At 49.3% G+C, this 19607-nt stretch overlaps 1 protein-coding gene across 11 annotated transcripts in view; it reads left to right on the forward strand.

Moving 5' to 3' along the window:
* DENND1A (DENN domain containing 1A) overlaps nucleotides 1-19607 on the forward strand; it is a 439483-nt gene that overhangs the window by 390382 nt on the left and 29494 nt on the right. For all 11 annotated transcript variants that reach the window (XM_084899946.1, XM_084899951.1, XM_084899945.1 and 8 more), the window contains one exon: nucleotides 2095-2226. In XM_084899946.1, the coding sequence (XP_084756072.1) occupies nucleotides 2095-2226 (132 nt within the window). The remainder of the gene's footprint in view (nucleotides 1-2094; nucleotides 2227-19607) is intronic.

The raw sequence follows: 19607 nt of genomic DNA on the forward strand, positions 1-19607 counted from the left end.
TTTTTTAAATAGCTATCTATCATCTTACAGTTTTCATCAGTATTTTCTTACCATGGTACCTAACTGCTCTATTTCTTTTTATTTTATTTTCTTTTTTTTCCAGCCAATCACTCACACACAATTTTTCCTAAACAAAAAGTGATTATTTTTTTACTGTTTGGCTTTACTCAACCTCTTGTGTCTGTCCTCTGTGTAACCCCACTGGATCCAAAATCCCCCTTTTGCCCTTTGTTACTTTCTGGCACTTGTTACTTTCTCCCCCTCTTTGTTCCACTTGACCTGAGCACCTTGGGGCAGCCCCTTTCCAAAGGAGCCATTTCTAATTGGCTGTCGGCAACCTCTGTCATCACTGAGCCTCAGCCAGGCTAAGACTCCTGGGCCGCTTAATGTGAGCCCTGCCTGCCAAACCAAGAGGTACTCACCCCCTGTGTTGTTATCCAGAAGTATAGAGGCTGCAGCTGGATGTTTGGGGTTGACTTCACACACACACACACACACACACACACACACTCCTATAGCTTATTGAAGACCATATACAGTCCATTATTAATGCTCTAGGCACTTTTATGTTACATTACCCTTTACTCCTCATCTGCTGCCATATCCCCATCTTACAGATAAGGAGACGGACGTTCACAGATGTTAGACATGTTTCATCCTTAATGCATTGTAATTCAGTAAGGGACCACGTTCCTCTATGTGTCCCATTCTCTATCTGGCTAAGAAGTTAAGAGCAACCAATGGTTACATGCAAATTTTAATGAGTGCTAAAGGTGTGTGTTTTGTTAACCAAAATGTGTATTTGTTTTTGGTAATTAAAAGAATTGGAAATTGTATTTATTATTTCTACAAGTTATTTTTACTTGGCAAAAAATAACAATTTAAATGTATCTGTTTGTACATTTATTCTCTGCCTTGCTTTATTGAAGATGAGCAATGTCGTGACTTGAATAAATCATGTGGTCCCCAGCGCACAAATGGGCACCACCCACACATCCCCAAGAGCCCTGTATGCCGTCAGCTTCCAGCGGCAGCCAAAGGAGCCTCACATTTGGGCTTTTCCTTCCCTTAATTTGACTTTACTCATCAGAAGCACCAATTAAATGTAAATTTAATTTAAAAACACTACTTTAGCAACCTAAATTTTCTCCAAGTCATAGAATCCTAACTCAGACTTCCATCTCTTCATGCTCTGCCAGAAACATTAGGGCTAAGAAAGAGGGAGCATGAACACACCGTTTTCAAAAACAATAACATCACCGGTAAACAAATGTGGAAAAAATGTCCACACTCTCAAATAATCAAAGTAATGCAAATTAAAACAACAATGAGGTCTCATTTTTTTCACCTCTTAAATTAGCGATACATATTTAAAATGATAAGGCTAACGAGTACTGTGAAACTCTCAACACTGCCATTGCTGGTAGTGGTGTAAATTGGAAAGCAAATTGTTAGAATGAATAAAAAGCCTTAAAAATGGTTTTATCTTTTGACCTAGTAATGTCATTCCTAAAGATTTATGTTAAATAATCCAAAAGAAAGAAAAACTGCAATGTTTATCACTGTGGTGTTTAGGAGGAAAGTAAGAACCTAAATGTTTGATGTAGTAGAATCGTTCATTAAATTACAGTATGGTCATCCAATGAAATATCATGCATCAATTAAAATTATCTTTATAATGACTATGCAACACCATGGAAATGCTTATGATATAAGAGGAAAGATAGAATGTGAAGTTATACACAAGCTGTGATTGCAAGTAATTTTTAAATGTCTGCATGAGGGCAACATCAATATGTAAGAATGAAAATAGCCCTGGAAAGTAGTAGAATGAAAGGTTTTCTCCCCGCAGTATCGTGAATTATTATGTTGTCTTTGTAATTTAATGTCCATGGCTTGGGTTTCTCTAGCCCTTAAAAATCAAACAGCCAAGTTAGCCTTCCAGTTCCCTCATCTCTAGCAGGAGGATGGGCTCTAAGTGACCCAGAGGGAGTCCCGGGGCCTGGCTCTGAGCCTTGAGGTTGGAGGGAGCACCTGTGCTCAGGACAGGTGCCAAGACCCTGTCACCCATTCCTGGCTGGCTTCTCCCTGCAGGACATCACCGAGAATGGCTGTGCCCCCACTTTGGAAGAGCAGCTACCAAAGACTGTGCCGTCCCCACTGGTGGAGGCCAGGGACCCCAAGCTCCGAGAAGACCGAAGGCCGATCACAGTCCACTTCGGACAGGTATGTCCCCTGGCCCTCTGACTGGTCTGGGTTTGCTTTGCTTTGCTTTTTAGCAGAAGCTGTGGCACATACAGCCGGTGCTTTTGCGTTTCGGCTCTCTTTGGTAAAACAGCCCCATGGAGTTTGCACATCTCCCAGTGTTTATTTGGGGCAAACATGTTTTGAAGGGAGATTTTCAAAAACTTTGAGGAGACAGCATGGCTCTGGTCATAAACTCGCTGAACTCTGGAATGAAGTCATTAAATGCAGCTGCCGCCTCCCACCCCTAGGCACTCCTATTAAGGTGCCTCTGTCAGCTAAGCATCTCATTAGAACACTTTAGCATCCCAGGCCCTTCTTTGCACCTTCAAATGAAAGGCAACAAGCGAAGTCTTAAAAAAAAAATCAATTAGGAGTTCTTTATTAATGTACTTCCTGAAAATCAATATCGGGAGTCCTCCTTCTCACAGCTAACGCCAGGCTGCTGTTCCAGGGGCAGGATTCTGTAGCCAACCATTTCAACGGCCTGAGTGAGCATTTGGAAATTTGTGTGATTTTTTTTTCTTTCTCTTAAGTAAAACATTAAGGAACTGAAATTTGTTTTATCCATATCTTATCGGTACTTATATGTTTGGTTGAAAAATATTACGTACCCTCTACTACTCTTGATTAGCAAAAGTCATAATTTTTTGATTTCTAAGAAACAGCTCCATTAACAAGATATGACTGTAATAAGAATCTGCAAGGTTATTTAATTTTAAATCACCCGATTCTTTAGCCATTGATTAGATGAGGCATAATTTAAATAGTCTCTATGGTTTTATTTTTAATATGATTGCTGTTTTATCACATAAAGGAGCTAGATGCACACATTTAAAATGTTTGTTTTTAACAGACATTTATCAAGTGGCTACTGTGTACCTGGCATGGAGCTATTTAGAAATGAAGGGAACTAATTGTTACTGTGGGTTATGATTGTAAGGTGTGAGTTTGTTAAAACATAAGAATCTTCCTCTGTGATCAGTGTTTTTAGATAATATGTTCATATATCTTCAACTTGGAGAGGCTCACCACTCCTTTTCTGATTTTACACTTAAAAGGGATATTATAAAAATTTAAATATAGCCTAAGAAAGAAGTGTCCATGGGGCAGGGCGCCTTTGCTTAATAATTCTCTCCAAATTTCATTGATGTGTGCACCCCTGAAGAGCCGCCTCATCGCAGCTCAGGCCCCCGTTCCCCGGCTGGGTTTGCTGAAAGCGGCCGTTGTCGCCAGCGTGGCATTCCAGAGCCAGCTTCCTGCCTTCCTTTGTCCTCATTCCCGCACACGCGAACCTTCCCATGAAAAGAGCCCCTTGCTGGAGTTTGGAGCCCATTACAGAGAAAGAGGGGGCGGGGGAGAGGGATTTCATGGTGTTAAACATTCCATTTTCGAAACACAAAAAGGAGGCCCTGTTTGAAATGGAGAGAGACCTTCTTTCCATTTCAGGAAGAAGGAGAGATGCTTTCATGTCATTCCCAGCTAAATGCAGAATAAGAGCGTGTGTATGTGTGCGGGTGGGGGACAAACAATTAAAAAAGCCACCCCAAACTCTGTTGAAATAAGAGCTGTCTGTGCCTTCACAGGTCTGTAAACTGGAGAGGATGAAAGTGGCTTTTTTCCCCGTTTGTCACCTCCCTCACGTGGCTGCCAGCATTATGCAAGTGTACAGGAAGGCAGGGGTTTTTTTAATGCATGCATGCGGATTAAGGTCAAGCCCCGAGTATCAGCCATGCAGCGGGCTCTCCCTTACAGCTGCAGCCGCAGAGCCTACCCGCAGCCGCGAGATGCCTTAATTGAGACGTGCTGTCAAAGTGACAAACACATTTGCATACAGTCTACACTCTATTTATTTTCTCTGGAAAGGTCCACAGTCTGCTGTTGGTTGAACATTCCTAATCAGTTTGCTGTAAGTGAACTGCCTGCTAGCTCACTTGTGCCGCCACTGCTTCTTCATTAGCTGACAGATTAGCTGCTGGGGGGATGGGCAGACCCTTTCTTTTAACTCTTTCCAGCTTTGCCCCCAGTAAGGCTGTCCTCAGGTCCTTCCCCTGGTTTGCTGGGCCGTTGACCGGAACAGACAGCGTTTCAAGAGCACCTGCTACTGGCAGGCATGAATTTCAGGGGCTTGACATTCTTCTCAAAGAACCATCTTTTGGGCTCCACGTCAGAAATTTTGCCACACTTTCCTACCATCTGCATTACTTTTTATTTGCTATTTTTCTTTAAACAGACTCAGACCCAACATCTATACTTTAGCTTCCTCTGTGATGATGTTGGTAAAATCATAGGGTTGATATACTAGTCCAAGTTTTTTCTAAGGCATATAAAAATTTTTCCTAAGTGTCTATCCATGTATCCCCTAACACTCAGCCCCAACAGTATGCATTCTCCTCTGGAATCATGTGTCCCCTCTGCTGTAGTCTTTCGAGGAGGGGATCATTACCGGCATTTTATGGTCACAAAACTAGAGTTCAGGGACGGTCCGAAAGGAACTGCCAGGGCCACATCACTAGCTCAGTGGTACAGGACAGTCCCCTGGCAGCACCCTTGCCAGGCAGAGGCTTCAGGGAGAAGCTGGGTGCCCCTGTCTCTGCAGAGCCCCAGAACTTGGCACATACTCTGAGTCTCACACAGCCTTGTAATTATTCCTTTAGTGCTTGTCATCTCCCGTAAGAATATGAGCCTCTGGGAAGTTCACTGCAGGGCTTGGCAATCAGTAAACATCTTAGGATCTTATTATTGATGTGGATTTTTATTTATTTTTTTAAAATATATTTTATTGATTTTTCTACAGAGAGGAGGAGAGAAGGATGGAGAGCTAGAAACGTTGATGAGAGAGAAACATCGACCAGCTGCCTCTTGCACACCCCCCACCGGGGATGTGCCCGCAACCAAGGTACATGCCCTTGACCGGAATCGAACCTGGGACCTTTCAGTCCGCAGACCGACGCTCTATCCACTGAGCCAAACCAGTTTCGGCTGATGTAGATTTTTAGATTGATTTATAAGTGATTGATTATAAGGTACTTGCTATGTGTCCAGCAAGGTCTTTTTTGTTTGGTTTCAGTTGCTATGCTCATAATTCTGTTCATTTGAAGGAGAATGAATATTCCATTAGTAGCCCAAAACTACTTCAAAATCTCTTTCCATAAATAAAGATCCTGCAAGTGGGAACATCTTTGTATTATAGGAATTTAGAGCCTCTCTCATTTTACATTGTGTTTTCATGAGCTCCTATAGTCTAAACATATAGAGCCCAGGAAAGGAGGGGTGGGAAAGGGGGCAGGGAGAATTGGGGCACCCCTATGCTCCAGGATGGGGCAGCCAGGGAGGATGGGAGCCAGGAAGAGAGCAGTTGTGGGGAGGAAAGGCCTGACGTCCCTTGCTTATATCAAATAAAGCAAGGCTTTTAGCTGTAAAAGAGACTAAGCTACATAACCAATGCAGAGAATGAACTTAATTTGGATTTTTTAAGACATTCTTGGGGAACTTGGAAGATGTGAAGATGGACTAGGATGTTAGATGATATGATAGAAGTATTGTTAACATTATGGTTGTTAGGGATTTATCTTCATTCCTAAGAGGTGCCCACTGAACTGTTTTAGGGGTGAAGTACCATGGAGTCTGACACTTGCTTTCAAATGGTGTAGCCAAAAAATTACACACGCGCCAGCACACACTCACAGACGCACACAGACCATTCGCAGAGAGAAAGCAAGCATAACCCCCAGGCCCCCAAATATTTAACTGCTGAGAGGCAAGTTGGTGGAGGGAGTGAGTAGAGAGGATGAAGCACAGATTCTAGAATATAGTATTGGGGTGTCAGGAGCCAGCCCAGCTCAAAGACCACTAGCAGGACCTATACTTGGAATTTGTCAGTTAGGGTACTTTGGGTTGCAGAGACATAAAACCCAGAAGAAAAAATGTTGGCTTCATGTATGGCTTGATCCAGGTATCAAGTCATGTCAATCAGGCCCAGTTTTTTGCTATATTTCTTGGCTTTCCCTCCTCTACCGGTGCCATCCTCAGGCAGGCTCTCCCTTCTGGTGGCAGTCGCCTCAGACTACATCCCTTCAGGTGTGAGACCAGCAGAAAAGTAAGTGTCATTTGCTGGTGATTTCCACACAAATCATGGGATTCACTCATTAAACCAACTTTGAACAATTATAAGCATAAATGAACAATTATAAGCATACCCTCACCTCAGAACCAAACATTGTGCCAAGTGTCTGTGTACCATGGGCAGGCCCTGCCTGAGACACATACCTAAGAGGTGAAGGAGGGGTGGCTCCTGGAAAGGAAATCAGGAGGCTGTTATGAAAAGAAGAGTGAGCAGATCAGATAGAAAACTGTGCACAGAGGCCAGAGAGGAGATGCTGGCCCAGCTTTTGTTCTCTTGTCTGATAGCAGACAGGTTAACATCTTCACTGTGGGAATAGTGAAGCCAAGAGAGTAGGCATGGCTGAGAATCGAGGTCAGAGGTCACCCTGGGCACCAGATAGAGAGGAGACTAAAGAACAGTGGCAGGTCAGGACATGGCAGGGAGGTCAGGGCCAGAGGTCGCAGGTTTTGGCAATGGGCACAGTTGCCTATGATCACTTCTGGGCATGGATTCTGACAGGTCAGCCGAGATCCAGGGCCCAGGGGTGGAGACAGAGCCAAGACCCTCACTCACTCATTCAGCAATCACTGGTACCCACTCAGTGCCATGCCTGTGAAAACAGGGGTGACAATAGCATGGTCCCTGACTTCAGGGAGCCCATTCATCCTGCGAATGGAATCTATCTGGTGGTTCTGAAACCAGTGGATCTGTGCGGTGTGATCCTGCCACAGGGCATCTCAGAGTTCCCTTTTCCTTTGTTATACTAGGTATATTGGATAATGTGGATTTTGTAATCAAAATAAGATAGAGTGTCAACTTGCAGACTGAAGGGTCCCAGGTTTGATCCTGGCCAAGGGCACTTGCCTGGGTTCCAGGGTCGATCCCCAGTAGGGGGTATGCAGGAGGCAGCCGATCAATGATTCTTTCTCATCATTGATGTTTCTATCTTTCTCTCCCTCTCCCTTCCTTTCTGAAATCAGTAAAGAAATATATTTTAAAAAACAAGATAATTTCAAAAGAAACATCAAAAGTGTTACACATTTCCCCATCTTTCAGGCAATTTGTGGATACCATCCCAATAGAACTTTTCTTGTTTTGAGGCAAACCATTCAGAGACCCAATTTTCCACTTCTTCCTACATTTTGAAGTGCTACTCAGAAAGTGCATGTGCCATCGATCAGAACAAATAGTAATCTAAAGGAGCAAGGTCTGGTGAATACATTGGTGGGTTAATACTTCCCAGGCAAGATCTTTTAATGTGTCTAGCTGGTTTGGAAGTGTGTAATGGTGCGTCATCATGAAGCAAAACTACTTTGCTATGTCTTCTGGCACATTCTGGTCGTTTCATGGTCAAAACGTGGTTCAAATTGATTATTTGTTTTTGGTAGTGATCAGTATTAACAGTTTCCCCTGTGTTTAGTAACTCATAATACACCACACCTTCCTGATCCCACCAAACACAGAGCATTGTCTTCTTTATGGAGCTATTTGGCTTTGCGGTCTATGTTGGTGGTTGACCTGGATCAACCCATGATTTTGTGCATTTAGGATTCTCAAAATCCACTTTTCATCGCCTTTTCAGTCACAATTCGATGCAAAGAAGACTTTTGTGCCGTTGAAGCAACATTTTACTGATGACTTTTCGGTTTTTCATTTGTCTTTCATTCAGTTGATGTGGCACCCATTTTCCTTCCTCTAAAATCTTTCCCACTGCTTGTAAACGACCAGAAATTGTTCGCTGAGCAACATTTAATCTTCCTGCAAGTTTTTGAGTTTGAAACGCATCTTCATCCAATAAATGCTTGTAATCGTTGGTCTTCAAACTTTTTTGGTTGACCTGGAAATTCTTTGTTTTTCACATAGAAATCATCACTTTTAAAGCATTTAAATCAGCGTTCACAAATATCTTGAGATGGAGCATGTTCACCATAAGCTTCCTGAAGTATTTAGCAGCACTTTTATTCAAAATAAAGTAGTAATGAATTAAACTTCCCACAACTGCTCTTTTTTTGGCACAAAATTTGACATTTTTAAGCGTAAAAATATCTATGATGTTAACACCATCAGCAAATTTGACATATGAAGGTTTTTTTAAAAATATATTTTATTGATTTTTTTACAGAGAGGAAGGGAAAGGGATAGAGCGTTAGAACATCAATGAGAGAGAAACATCGATCAGCTGCCTCTTGCACACCCCCTACTGGGGATGTGCCCGCAACCAGGGTACATGCCCTTGACCGGAATCGAACCTGGGACCTTTCAGTACGCAGGCTGATGCTCTATCCACTGAGCCAAACCGGTTTCAGTGACATATGAAGTTTTGAAGCTTGCTGTCAATAGAACAAAATAGCATACATATCAAATCGCATATATATCAACATGTGTAATCCCATCTATTGAAAAATATCCACATTACTAACTGGTGCACCTAGTAAACTCTAACCAGTTTGGCCCTCGTAGTGGTTCCCTGCCAGCATGCTCAGGGGTGCCCACCCCCTCGTCGCTGCCTTGCTGGAGCGCAGTGCAGATGAACGCAGTGTTTCATTAGCACCTTGCTCTTCAGCGGCTTCAAGGACTAAGCTGAGAGCTCATTCTCCTAGGACGGCCTCAGGCACCTGCAAAAAGGTTCTGAGAGACCTAGCACGGCCACAGCTCTAGCCCATTCTAGGATGAGGGCAGCTGGCTTGCTGCCAAAGTCCCAGAATTCCTGTACCTGGCCCACACGGTCCCCACTGCTTTCACTACTTGTTGCAGTAGAGAATTCTTGCCTTTTAGATCAGTCCTTTGGCCCAAGGTATAATCTCCAGAAAGACCCTAGTAAAATACACAGAGGAGTGGGAATTGTGCTGGCCAGCTGGAGCCCGGCAGAGGATGAAGTGTGGAGTCCGGCAGGGTGGGCGGTCTGAGCTGGGCTCTGTGCTGGGAGCTGTGCTGAGTCCTCCTTCCTTCAGGCAGAATGCCCACCCCCACCCGCACCCCCAGACTCTGTTCAGCCACACCTGTGCTTTCTAAGCACCACCCCTGTTCTAGCAGCTCCCAGAATCTGCCCTTCACCCTTCTTGCTTCACAAGCAATGTCCTCCTTTATCCTTGGCCTTCCCCAGACCTGCCCCAGGCCAGTTCCACCATTCCATCAACAACCCTCATATTCCTGAGTCGGGGGCACTCTCCTCCACTGGTCTGTGAGGCACAGCGGGCATAGAAGCATCAGCAAGGACTGAGATAGGTGGGAATGCGGGTCCCTCTCCAGGATTCCCTCCCTGGTCACAGACCATCCTTAAAAGAACTTACCCAGTCTTTAGGGTCCTGCCAGAAGTCCCAGGCCCCCTGCCCACTGCTGGGTCTTCTGGGCTGGAGATACTTGTCATCCACTTCTGGGCAGTTCCTTCCCACCCTGCAAGACTGCTAAGTCCCCACCTTGGGCAAAGTCCCTTCCTCTCTCTAGCCCCCAGCACAACATCACGGCTCTTCATGGGCATCTGGCGGTGGAGGAACCCAGAGATGAATTGGCTCCTACCATCCCCACAGCCAGGCTGTCCTTACTTTTCTGTTCCACTTGACAAAATCCCAGCAACCTCTCAGGTCTGCCTCAAGCACCCCTTCCCCAAAAAGCCCTTCCTGGCTCCTCCAGGCAGAGCCATGCCCTCCCTGCTCTGGGCAGCACTATTCCTATGCCTGACCTGCTGTCCCTCATCTCTCTGTCCTCGCACCCTCACGGGCCCTGGCACAGGTGAGTTGCTCAGTGAGAATTGGGTGACGACCGAGTGGTGAGTGAGCTCACGAAAGGGTGAATCATGGGGCAGGGTGTGGGCAGCTCTGTGCACTCCTCGTGCTGTGAGCAGCCCATCCGTTCACAGAGCGGGAGAAACCACAAAGGGGCAGCGGTGCCCGTGTGTGCATGTGTGAGTGACAGGCCTCCCACGTCCCCACGTCTGTCTGCATTCACAGTGTGACAGCAGGGGCTCTTTGCCAGGGGACTGACCAGAGCCTAAAACAGCCTTCGTTCTAAGGCCTGTGCTGCAGCAGCTCGGAATCCAGCTCCCTGCCGCGGAGACAGTGAGCCCAGCAGGACAAGAGCAGGCAATCTGATTCAGTGAGACCCGAGGAGGCCTTTTCCCAGATTAGAATTCTCTGTGCCAAAGGTGGGGAGTTTAGCACAGTAGGGAAGGGGAAATAAAACATAAAATGTTGAAAATAAATTATGTCCCACAAGCAAGATGCTCTGGGAGAGTCAGCTCGGAGCCAGTGGCTTTGCAGGGAGTGCTTGCCCCGTGGCCCCAGGACTGCTGTGCCAGGGGCTGCCTGTCACGGTGCCCCACCAATCCCTAAGCCCTCTGAGCACTCGGTAAGTTATTAACCTGCCTGTGCCCAGCGGAAGGGATGACAGGAACTGAGAGGTGGCAGGATGAGGAGAGACACATGGGTTGGGTTGGTTTTCATTATAATGTGGACCTACTGTGCGTAAGCCAGGTTCCTCCACAAGCATCATCTCACTTAATCTCCTCAACAACCCTGTGCAATCAGTGCAGTTATTATTACCCCCGGAAAGCTCAGAGAGGTTAAGCAACTTGCTCAAGGTCACACAGTCAGAGGCAGAGCAAGAATTCCAAAACAGGTCTGTCTGATGCTGGAGCCTGGACTCTCCTCTTGCTCAGCCCCCCTCATCGAGCCCTCCTCATCAGCCACAACTTGGTTCCTGAGGTCTCCGGTTGTGGCTGCCAGTGTTTGGGGGCCTGCTTCGAATCCCCAGTGTGGCTTAAGGTGACTGTGGAGATCAAGGTCACTTTGTTCTCTTCTCCCTCATTCCTGGCTGTAGCTCATGGCTCCTGTCTGGACTTGGGACTTTGCTTTCTCTCCAGAATAAACCTAACAGAGCCCGGGATTCCTTAATAATTCCTTAATATTGGGGGAAAAGGGGAGTTGAGAGCGGCATCCATGCTGCCTTCTGAGTGCCTGCTGGGGGCTGAGCAGTATTCTCAGCAGGGTCTCCTTTCTCACCGCATTCTCTTCCCTAGACTGGTGCAGTTGGAACTCCGACTGTGCCTCTTTTCTGTAGAGTCAAGGGCCTTCCTTTAACCCCACTTCTGACCCCAGCCTCACCTCTCCATCCCCGATGGTGAGATGGATTCTGCTTCTGACCTGGAGAGTGATAGCGGCTCCCTGGCAGCACAGGCTGCCGGCCATGTCCTGCACACTTGATCTGACCGTGACCCTAATTTAGGTCATTGTTTCTACCAGGTTAGTTTTATTGTCAATCTGCTTAGTTCGTGTCTTCTAGAATATTGTCTCCCATTTGTTTATACTGCAAAGGATTTTTAAACGTAGTGAAGTATACGAAGATAATATATAAATGAGACTTGCCCCAGGGGATCATTGCTTATATCCCACTTACTAGTAGAATGCAGAGTGTGAAGGGAATTAACATTGTCTGTCAGCACTTTAAACCGAGTTTCTGTGATGCTGCTGCCCTTCAGCCACGTGGTTACATGGTTCCAGCCACCTCCTGGCCCTCACTGGGATGCCCTGTCCCAAACCCCTTCTAGGCAGGTGCCTGTTTGCACCTCCTGGAGAGGGTGACAGTGAATATTTCCAAAGGGACAGGAGGGCCAGCCTTGGTGAGATGGCGCCTTGAGAAGCCAAGAGACGTGACTTTCAGGTGTGCTGACCAGGGGACTGTTTTCTGCGGAGACCTGGAGGGAGAGGGAAGCTCTGGCTCCAGGGCTGTCTACCAAACGTCTTCCATTGCCCAAACCATGAGACCACTGAGAATTCTTCCCCTGCTGCCCTCTATCTTTGCGGTTAAAACTCCTGAAGTCTTGGCATTTTCAGCCAGGCAGAACTCTGGGCTATTCTTTTATGTTCTCATTAATTCCTTCCTTCACTTTTCAACATGTAATGAGGCCAGGATCACAGAGGAATGTGATGTGGTCATACTTTTGTGGCACTCATTGTCTGGGAGACAGTTGACAAATCATCTAGAAAGAGAAGGACTAACGGACATAAATGAACTGGCTGGAGAGGAGCCCTCGGCTGTCTGAGGGAACCAGGGCAGGCTTCTCAGAGGAGGTGACATTTCTGCTGGATCTTGAAAGATGAGTTGTCTATCGGGTGGAGCCAGAGGAGGCACTCCAGGTAAAGAGGATGGCAAGTGTGAAGTATAGGACAGTCTGACTCTTCAGACTAGTGTGGAAAAGCAAGAGGCTGGGAGGCGGCTGGTGAGGTCCAGGGGCTGAACTGCAGAGGTAGGCATGGGTAGGCCCTGGGGGAGCTTGAGACGTGTGGGTGTCAAGGAGCCAGTGAGGGACGATTTCTGAGGGCATGGCATTTGGGAACGCTTCCTCTGGAGCCACCACCCTTGGGAAGGGGTGGAAGGAGGTGAGGCAGGAAGACCACTAATGATGCTGCTAACGTTCAGGCAACAGCTAGTGGGAGCCTGACCTAGGACGCTGCCCATGGGGTGAAAGTGAGGGAAAGGCTGGCGACAGACCCAGGAGACCAAACGCACAGACCTGGTGGCCTGCGATGCCCTTCGTGGCGGCTGTGGAAGTGTGCTTTGCATGGGCTAGGCGGACACTGGCTGCATCTCTCCTCCCCGGCCAACTTGCTCTAATGAGGTCTGAGGTGCAGCCATGACAAGGGAATGTCCACCCAGGTGCACAGAGCCAGTGGACACTTCCCTCTGCAGCCAGGGGGAAAGGCTCTGCTGAGGGGCAGAGTGGCAGGTTGGAGGAAACTGGATACAGTGACCCTCATGGACCTGCTTTTGCTCCTAGGGGCCAGCCAGTTCCTTTTTTAAAAAATATATTTTTTATTGAATTCAGAGAGGAAAAGAGATATAGAGAGAGATAGAAACATCAATGATGGGAGAGACTCATTGTTTGGCTGCCTCTGCACACCCCCTATCAGGAATTGAGCCCACAACCCAAAAATGTGCCCTGACAGAGAATCGAACTGTGATTTCCTGGTTCATAGGTCAACACTCATCCACTGAGCCACACTAGCTGGGCACCACCTTTCTCCCTATATTCTCTTCTGAGTCCTGTAACCAGGGTACCCAGAGCCTACTCCATCCCTTGCCCCCATCCCAGGATGTGCAATATTATGGCTCCTAGTGTCCGGTTGGCAGCTCTACGGCATCCCAGGTCAATTCTGCCAAGGATGATGTACAGTATTATGCTAAACCAGCTTTACGGGCGGCCCCTTAAAATGCAGGCCCCTGCCCGTGATGGATGGAGAACATCCAGTTGTTTAGCCAACCACTTACGGTGTTGCTAACCTGCAAGCACCACGCACAGGCATCGTTAGGCCTGTTAAGCCAGTGACCCCATAAATAAACAGCAGAGTGTGTCTTGGTGCACCAGGGCTAGACTATGGAGATAGAGACACGGTATAAATAATACACATTTACAAAATAAATATATCAGTACATTCGTGTATGCAGCCGTAACCAAATCACCTAGTGTAACAACCACGAGGCGCTCCGAGCGCCTGCCAAGTGATTGGCTTCCATCCATCCGTGCGCATCAGCATTGGAAATGACCGCCGGCGGGAAGGGGGTCCTCCTGCCCACTGACCTTGAGGCCTGTGAGTTGAGGCGAGTGGTGAGATCGCAGGTGGGCATCCTCACACACAGCTTTCCTGCCAAGGTGTGGAGCTCACCGTGGCCGTGTGTTCCTGCAGATGTCTTAAGGTCTGCCGCCGAGCAGACGGCTGAATCGCACCAACTTGCAGATGTCATGGGCTGCCCTGCAGGATGATGCTGGCTGGGGGCTGGGCAGATTTTCTGAGGATGCAGATTCGCTTTGACTCACGCAGGGGACCCGTGGGTTGACTTTCCCAGTGACTCTCACCGGAGCCCCGTAACTTTCAGCCTTTCACCCTAAAGGCAGGGCTGCATTTTCAGAAAGTCGATTCCCTGTCTCCGCCGCCCCTCTCTGCGCTCTGAACCCCACCGGGCATCTGGCTGTAACATCTGGAGCTCTGAAGAGGCAGCTGACAGGATGGCCACTGGAGCGGGCTCCCCTCCCCTTGGTTGTAATGGCACAATGCTAGATTTCAGTATTTTAAATGAAAAATATATGCAGTTAGCTGTGCGCTGACAGTGTCCTTGAGGATTTGACAGTGAGATTTTCCAGCAGTTGGTCTTCGTTAGGATCCTGGCGGTGTTTAATAAGGCAGTCGAACTGCTGGCACCTTGGGTTCCTGTTTGTTCTCCGAGGGCTCTGGGGCTGCTGCGGTAAGCACATCGACCAGAGCTGATCATTACAAGGGCGTACGCCACCATGAATAAAAATGTCACACGTTTTCCCATCTCACAGCGGTACAAAATGTCAGGCCTGTCAAACACACATTGCGGGGAGCTGTGTGCAGTCCGTACAAATTGGAGAGCTGCATATTCCCCCAACCTTCTGATATTCTTCATTTGAAGCTGAAGAAAAACAGTTGTTAACCTATTAGCTAGGATTTTAAACTCTGCTGAGGCGGCGGAGGGTAGACTTTGACACAGATAGAAATGTATTCCAGGGTCCAGGAATTTTAAAACCAGGTTCTCCATCCATTTGTTCCGAGGGGAGGCAAAACCCCTCTGTCTGCTGAACCTGGCTAGCTGGCTGTCTGTAACAGACACACCAGGGGAAAGTTGGGATATTTCACATCTGAGCTTCCCATGGCTTCCCTCTCCTGCATTCCATTCAAGAAGTCTCTTGCTTCTTGGGATGGCCCTGGGGCTCAACCTGTTAGACCAGAACACCTCCGGGTTGGGGTTTTTCCTAATCAAAGCAGGCCAGAGATGTTGCCAGCCCTGTGGACAGAGCGTCTTGAGTGACAGGGACAAGGACTAGTGGGTCTGGACCAAAGGCTGGGCGACGGCCTTACTGAGAATTTGATGCGAGTTTCACAGTTTCAGGCAAGCATTTATTTTGCACAAACTAAGTGTTGGCCTTGTGCTCAGATATGAACGAGGCACAATGCCGCCCTCAAGGAGCCCATTATATTAGGGGGGGGGGGGGCAGAAGGAATGAGCAAGGTCCATCAGGTAGGCAGGTGCAGGAGGGCACCAGGACAAACACGTGCATTGTGAAGGGCGGTAGTACTTGAGGGGCAGCCAGGTCTTTGTAGGGCTGAACGAAGTGGCTACTTGTGGTGGGGTGGGACGTGGGTCTGGTGGAGCAGAGACTGGGTCTCACGTGGCCTGCCTGCCAATCTACAGGGTCATGACCAGCGCCCCAGGCTGCAGGCGAACCCAGGGACCCTGGTGGCAGGGAGAACAGCGTGAAGGTTCTCATGATCCCGGACTCCCTTTCCAGAGGATGCTGAGCGATCCTATCTGTACAACTGCAAAATCAGGGGCAGAGTCTCACTTTAATTTCCTAGTGGTGTAATGCTCGGGGTGGACATCATAGCGGTGATGATAAATTAGCTTGGTTTTGCTGAGCTGGCCCTGGCCCTTAAATGCAGCGAGCAAGCCCTCACCGAGTCAGGACACAGGCCTGGCCAAGTGCAGGCAGCTGCAAAGACAGACCTTTCTGTGAATAGATTTAGCAGGACAGAAAACTCGGAGGGTATTGGAGAGCATTCCCCGGGACAGGAAGTGACCCTCAGTCTCGGGGGGTTAAGTTTCAGCATCTTCCTTCTGCTGTTTGTGATCGGGTCTGAGGGAACAAGCAGGGCTTCTTCTGGGTCAGACCCAGCTGGGCTTGGATCCCGCCTGCATCACAAGTCAACCTCAGTCTTTTCACCTGCCCAATGGGTGCTGTACTCTCTCCTTCTGAGATGTTAGAGTCCTGGTGTGCAGTGCTCCTAGCACAGGCCCTGCTACATAGAAAATGCCAGCAGACGGTAGCCCCTGCCGGTATCAGGCGGATCATGCCTCCCAGCATCGGGAAGCCCTTCCTCACATCCCCCACCTCCTGGCAATGTCACCCAGCCACCCTTGACGGCATCCCAGATGGCTGCCCGGTGTAGGTAGCAGCAGTGCGTACCCTCCTCCCACTCCTGTCTAGGCAGGGAATGGCAAGCGTCAGCAAAGCTCCCTGCCCCTGCCCTGCCACCCGCCGCATCTGGTGCCCGACCTCGGGCCACCAGTGGGATGCCACCTATTCAGACCCAGCAGCTGCACCTGACTAAAAACAAAAGGTTCCCCTCCCCCACCCCCTGCTGGCCCTCCTCCATCCCCCGCCTCTGTCCCCCAAGTGGCTGGGGTCACCCAGCCCCCTCGCAGCCTTCCCTCACAGCTGCCTGGCTGCTTTTGTTCAGCATGTGAACTTCCCCGTCAGCCGAGCTCCTTGCACGGGAAGTAATCAGGGATCTTGACAAGGCTTCAAACCACAAATGCCACTACAAATTAACCAGCACCACTACAAAATACTACTCCTGTCAACATCGGGAGGAGCGCTCTGCTCTCCAGGACCAGCCGGGCGTCCGTCCTTTAGCTGGAGCTCGCTGCAAAGAAAGAGCCCCACCCGCCCAAGAGAAGGCCTGCAAGGTGACTGGTGGGCCCCCTGAGCCCTGAGCACGCCCTCTGCAAAGATGCTGGCTTTCCGGCCCCACGGCAGGTGCACAGCTTTTCGTCCAGGGCCACCTCAGCCCTGAGCACCCCTTACAGGCATCACCTCAGGACAGCAAGTGGCAAGGCACTTAGAAGCCTCCCTCTGGAGTCCCACACCTGGACACCGCAGGCCACCCCCACCCCCACCCCACCCCGGCTTCCTGACCATGGAGTGCGAGTCTGGGCGGGAGTCCCCCATCTGCAGAACATGGGTCATGATGGAGCCTCCCTGCAGAGTTTGAGGACTGGCTGGGATATTCTGAGGGTGCTCCAAGATGAGGGCCCTTCCCCACACGGAGGCACCTCCTTATCACCCTGTGTGAGTGGGATGGAAGCTTCTTCCTCAGCCTTAATGCACAAGCCCAGCCTGTGCAGCATTGTGCACAGAGCATCCCTCCTGATAATAGCCTCTGCCCATGCTTCAGGGCCCGAGCACCCAGGGGGCCCTGGGCCCTGCCCAGTGCTGCTGGCACAGAGCAAGTGCTGTAGGACCAGTGCCCCCTCTTCCCCAGCCATCCTTGCGGAAGCTCTGAAGCCGAGGCGAGCATTTGATCCTCCCCAACAAGCAGGACGAAGAGGATTGGAGATAATGACAGGAGTTGGGACAGGCGAGAGCTGTGCCCGAGAGCTAGTTGGGCATTTCAAAGGAGACACTCCACACAAATATGGCTTCAATGCACTCCTTTTTGGAGGCATATCAAAAGAAGCCCTCTTTTATTTCCATACCTTGCATAATAGCGGCTCTCCAGTCCCGAGGAGTGAGAGGAGCCTCGCTCTCAGCCCAGAGGCCCTTTGTAAAGCCACAGAAAGCTGTCTTCCCCTCCCAGCCGGGCTGTTTCATGCACAGGTCAGAGCATTGATGTGGCTACTAGCCAGGAAAATTAACCAGGTGAACTCTTTCCTCGTTAAACAGTGACAGAGCCTAATTGTGAATTCTGCCTTTCCCCCTCTTCATTCCTGGCAGCGTATCTGGTTGGGACACATCCCTGGGACAGAGGAACCCCCAACATCTGTCCTCCTCATTGTGGCTGCCAGGGCCTCCCCATTATGGGCCAGACAGGAGTCTGACGGGAAGGGGGCAACTCAGAACACCATTCAGACACAAAGGAGCAGAGGCCTCTTCTGGGCTGGCCTCAGAGGCCAGATCTCTCATGCCTTAGCTGCCACCGGCACACCCCACCTTCTCCAGCCCCCAGAAAGAGAGCTTCAGGGGCCCTGGCCTACCCCCCACCCCCCAGGCAGGTTGCCTCTCCACCCCAAGCTTTGTATGCACAGTCCTTGGCCTTCGGTTGGTCCTTGTGGCCTCAGGTATCTATGTTCTACCACAGCACCTGGTTGGGCCTGGTCTGTCACCCCACCAACTTGGACATTTCATGTGTGTGGCCCTAGGTAGCAGCTGTCCTCCTCCCTGAGCTGCTCCCCCAGCAGTGACATGGGGATGCTGATTCTGACCTCAAAGGGATGTTGAAAGGATAGTCCAAGGTGTGACCTCCATGGGGCCTGAGTAAATCCAAATGTTGTTTCCTTCCTCCATACATCACAGGACTTTGCCCTACGATGAGCTCTTTGACCCTCTTCTGAGGCCTATCACTCACGCTGTATGTGCCCCTGGACAAGTCTTTGCCTTCCCTCCTCTGTGAAATGGGATGGTGACCCTCATTCCAGCATGAGGATTCCCCCAGCTACCAAGATTGCTGGTTAGGCTCAGGAACAAGGCCAGCAGGAAGTACTTGGGCTCTGCCCACTGTGTAAGCTGCCCCATCCCCTGTACCCACTGCCCTCAGCCCCAAGTCAGCTCCTGGCAGCGGAGCCTTCTCCACCCTGCAGCCCCACGCAGGGCGCCCACTCATCCATGCTGCTCAGGTAATTAAGTTGATATTCCAACAGGACTTCCCCTCCTGACCTTTTGGAAACAAGGTGTTTTACTGCATCAACAAATTAACTGCAAATCAGATGCTGTCCTCATAAATGTGGGTTTCGTATCAAATGAGCACACTCACCTGGCCCACTTGGCTGACAGGCAGAGGCCACAGAGTTCCCCTCTTCTCTGGGACACCTGTGTCAATCACACTTTCACGCTTATCCCGTGCTCACATCTCCCAGTAGGCCCTTGGCGAGGGGTGGTGGGTCATCTGGCAACATGGAGTCTGGGGTAGGCCCTTGTGGATGGAGAGGTGTCCAAACTTAGAAGCCCACCTACACTATCGTCTACACCAAGGACAGACACCAAGACCTGGAATAGTCCCCTCTCCATGCACTGAGGAGAAAATCCACACTTCTTAAGCAGTCAAAGCCTTACATTATGTGACCCTCCCCACCCATCCCTCTGAGATGCTCCCCATCTTTATATTCACCCTCGGTCTAGTCTTGTCAGTCCACTGTGGTTCCCCTGTACCAGGCACCTCAGTACCTTACCACCCCATCTGCTGGAAGACCCCTCCTTTGAACCTCCACAGACCTGTCTGTCTCTCCCCACCCCCCATCCCACCCCCACCCCCCCGTCAGAGTCAGAGCCCTGGAGGGCAGTTCACGGAGGTACCCTGGGCCTATATAGGGCGGACTCCACTGTCCATTAAGTGAATGAACCAATGAGCCACACGCCTCTGGAAAGAGATGCTCAAATAAGGAAGGGAAGGTGGCAGTCCCCTCTTACCAGTCTTTCTCAGGCACAGATCTGACAGCAGAGTCTAACTTCAGACGGGACGAGGATTAG

This window comes from Pipistrellus hanaki (assembly GCF_964339955.1).
Source record: "Pipistrellus hanaki genome assembly, chromosome: 11".
Taxonomy (NCBI): domain Eukaryota; kingdom Metazoa; phylum Chordata; class Mammalia; order Chiroptera; family Vespertilionidae; genus Pipistrellus; species Pipistrellus hanaki.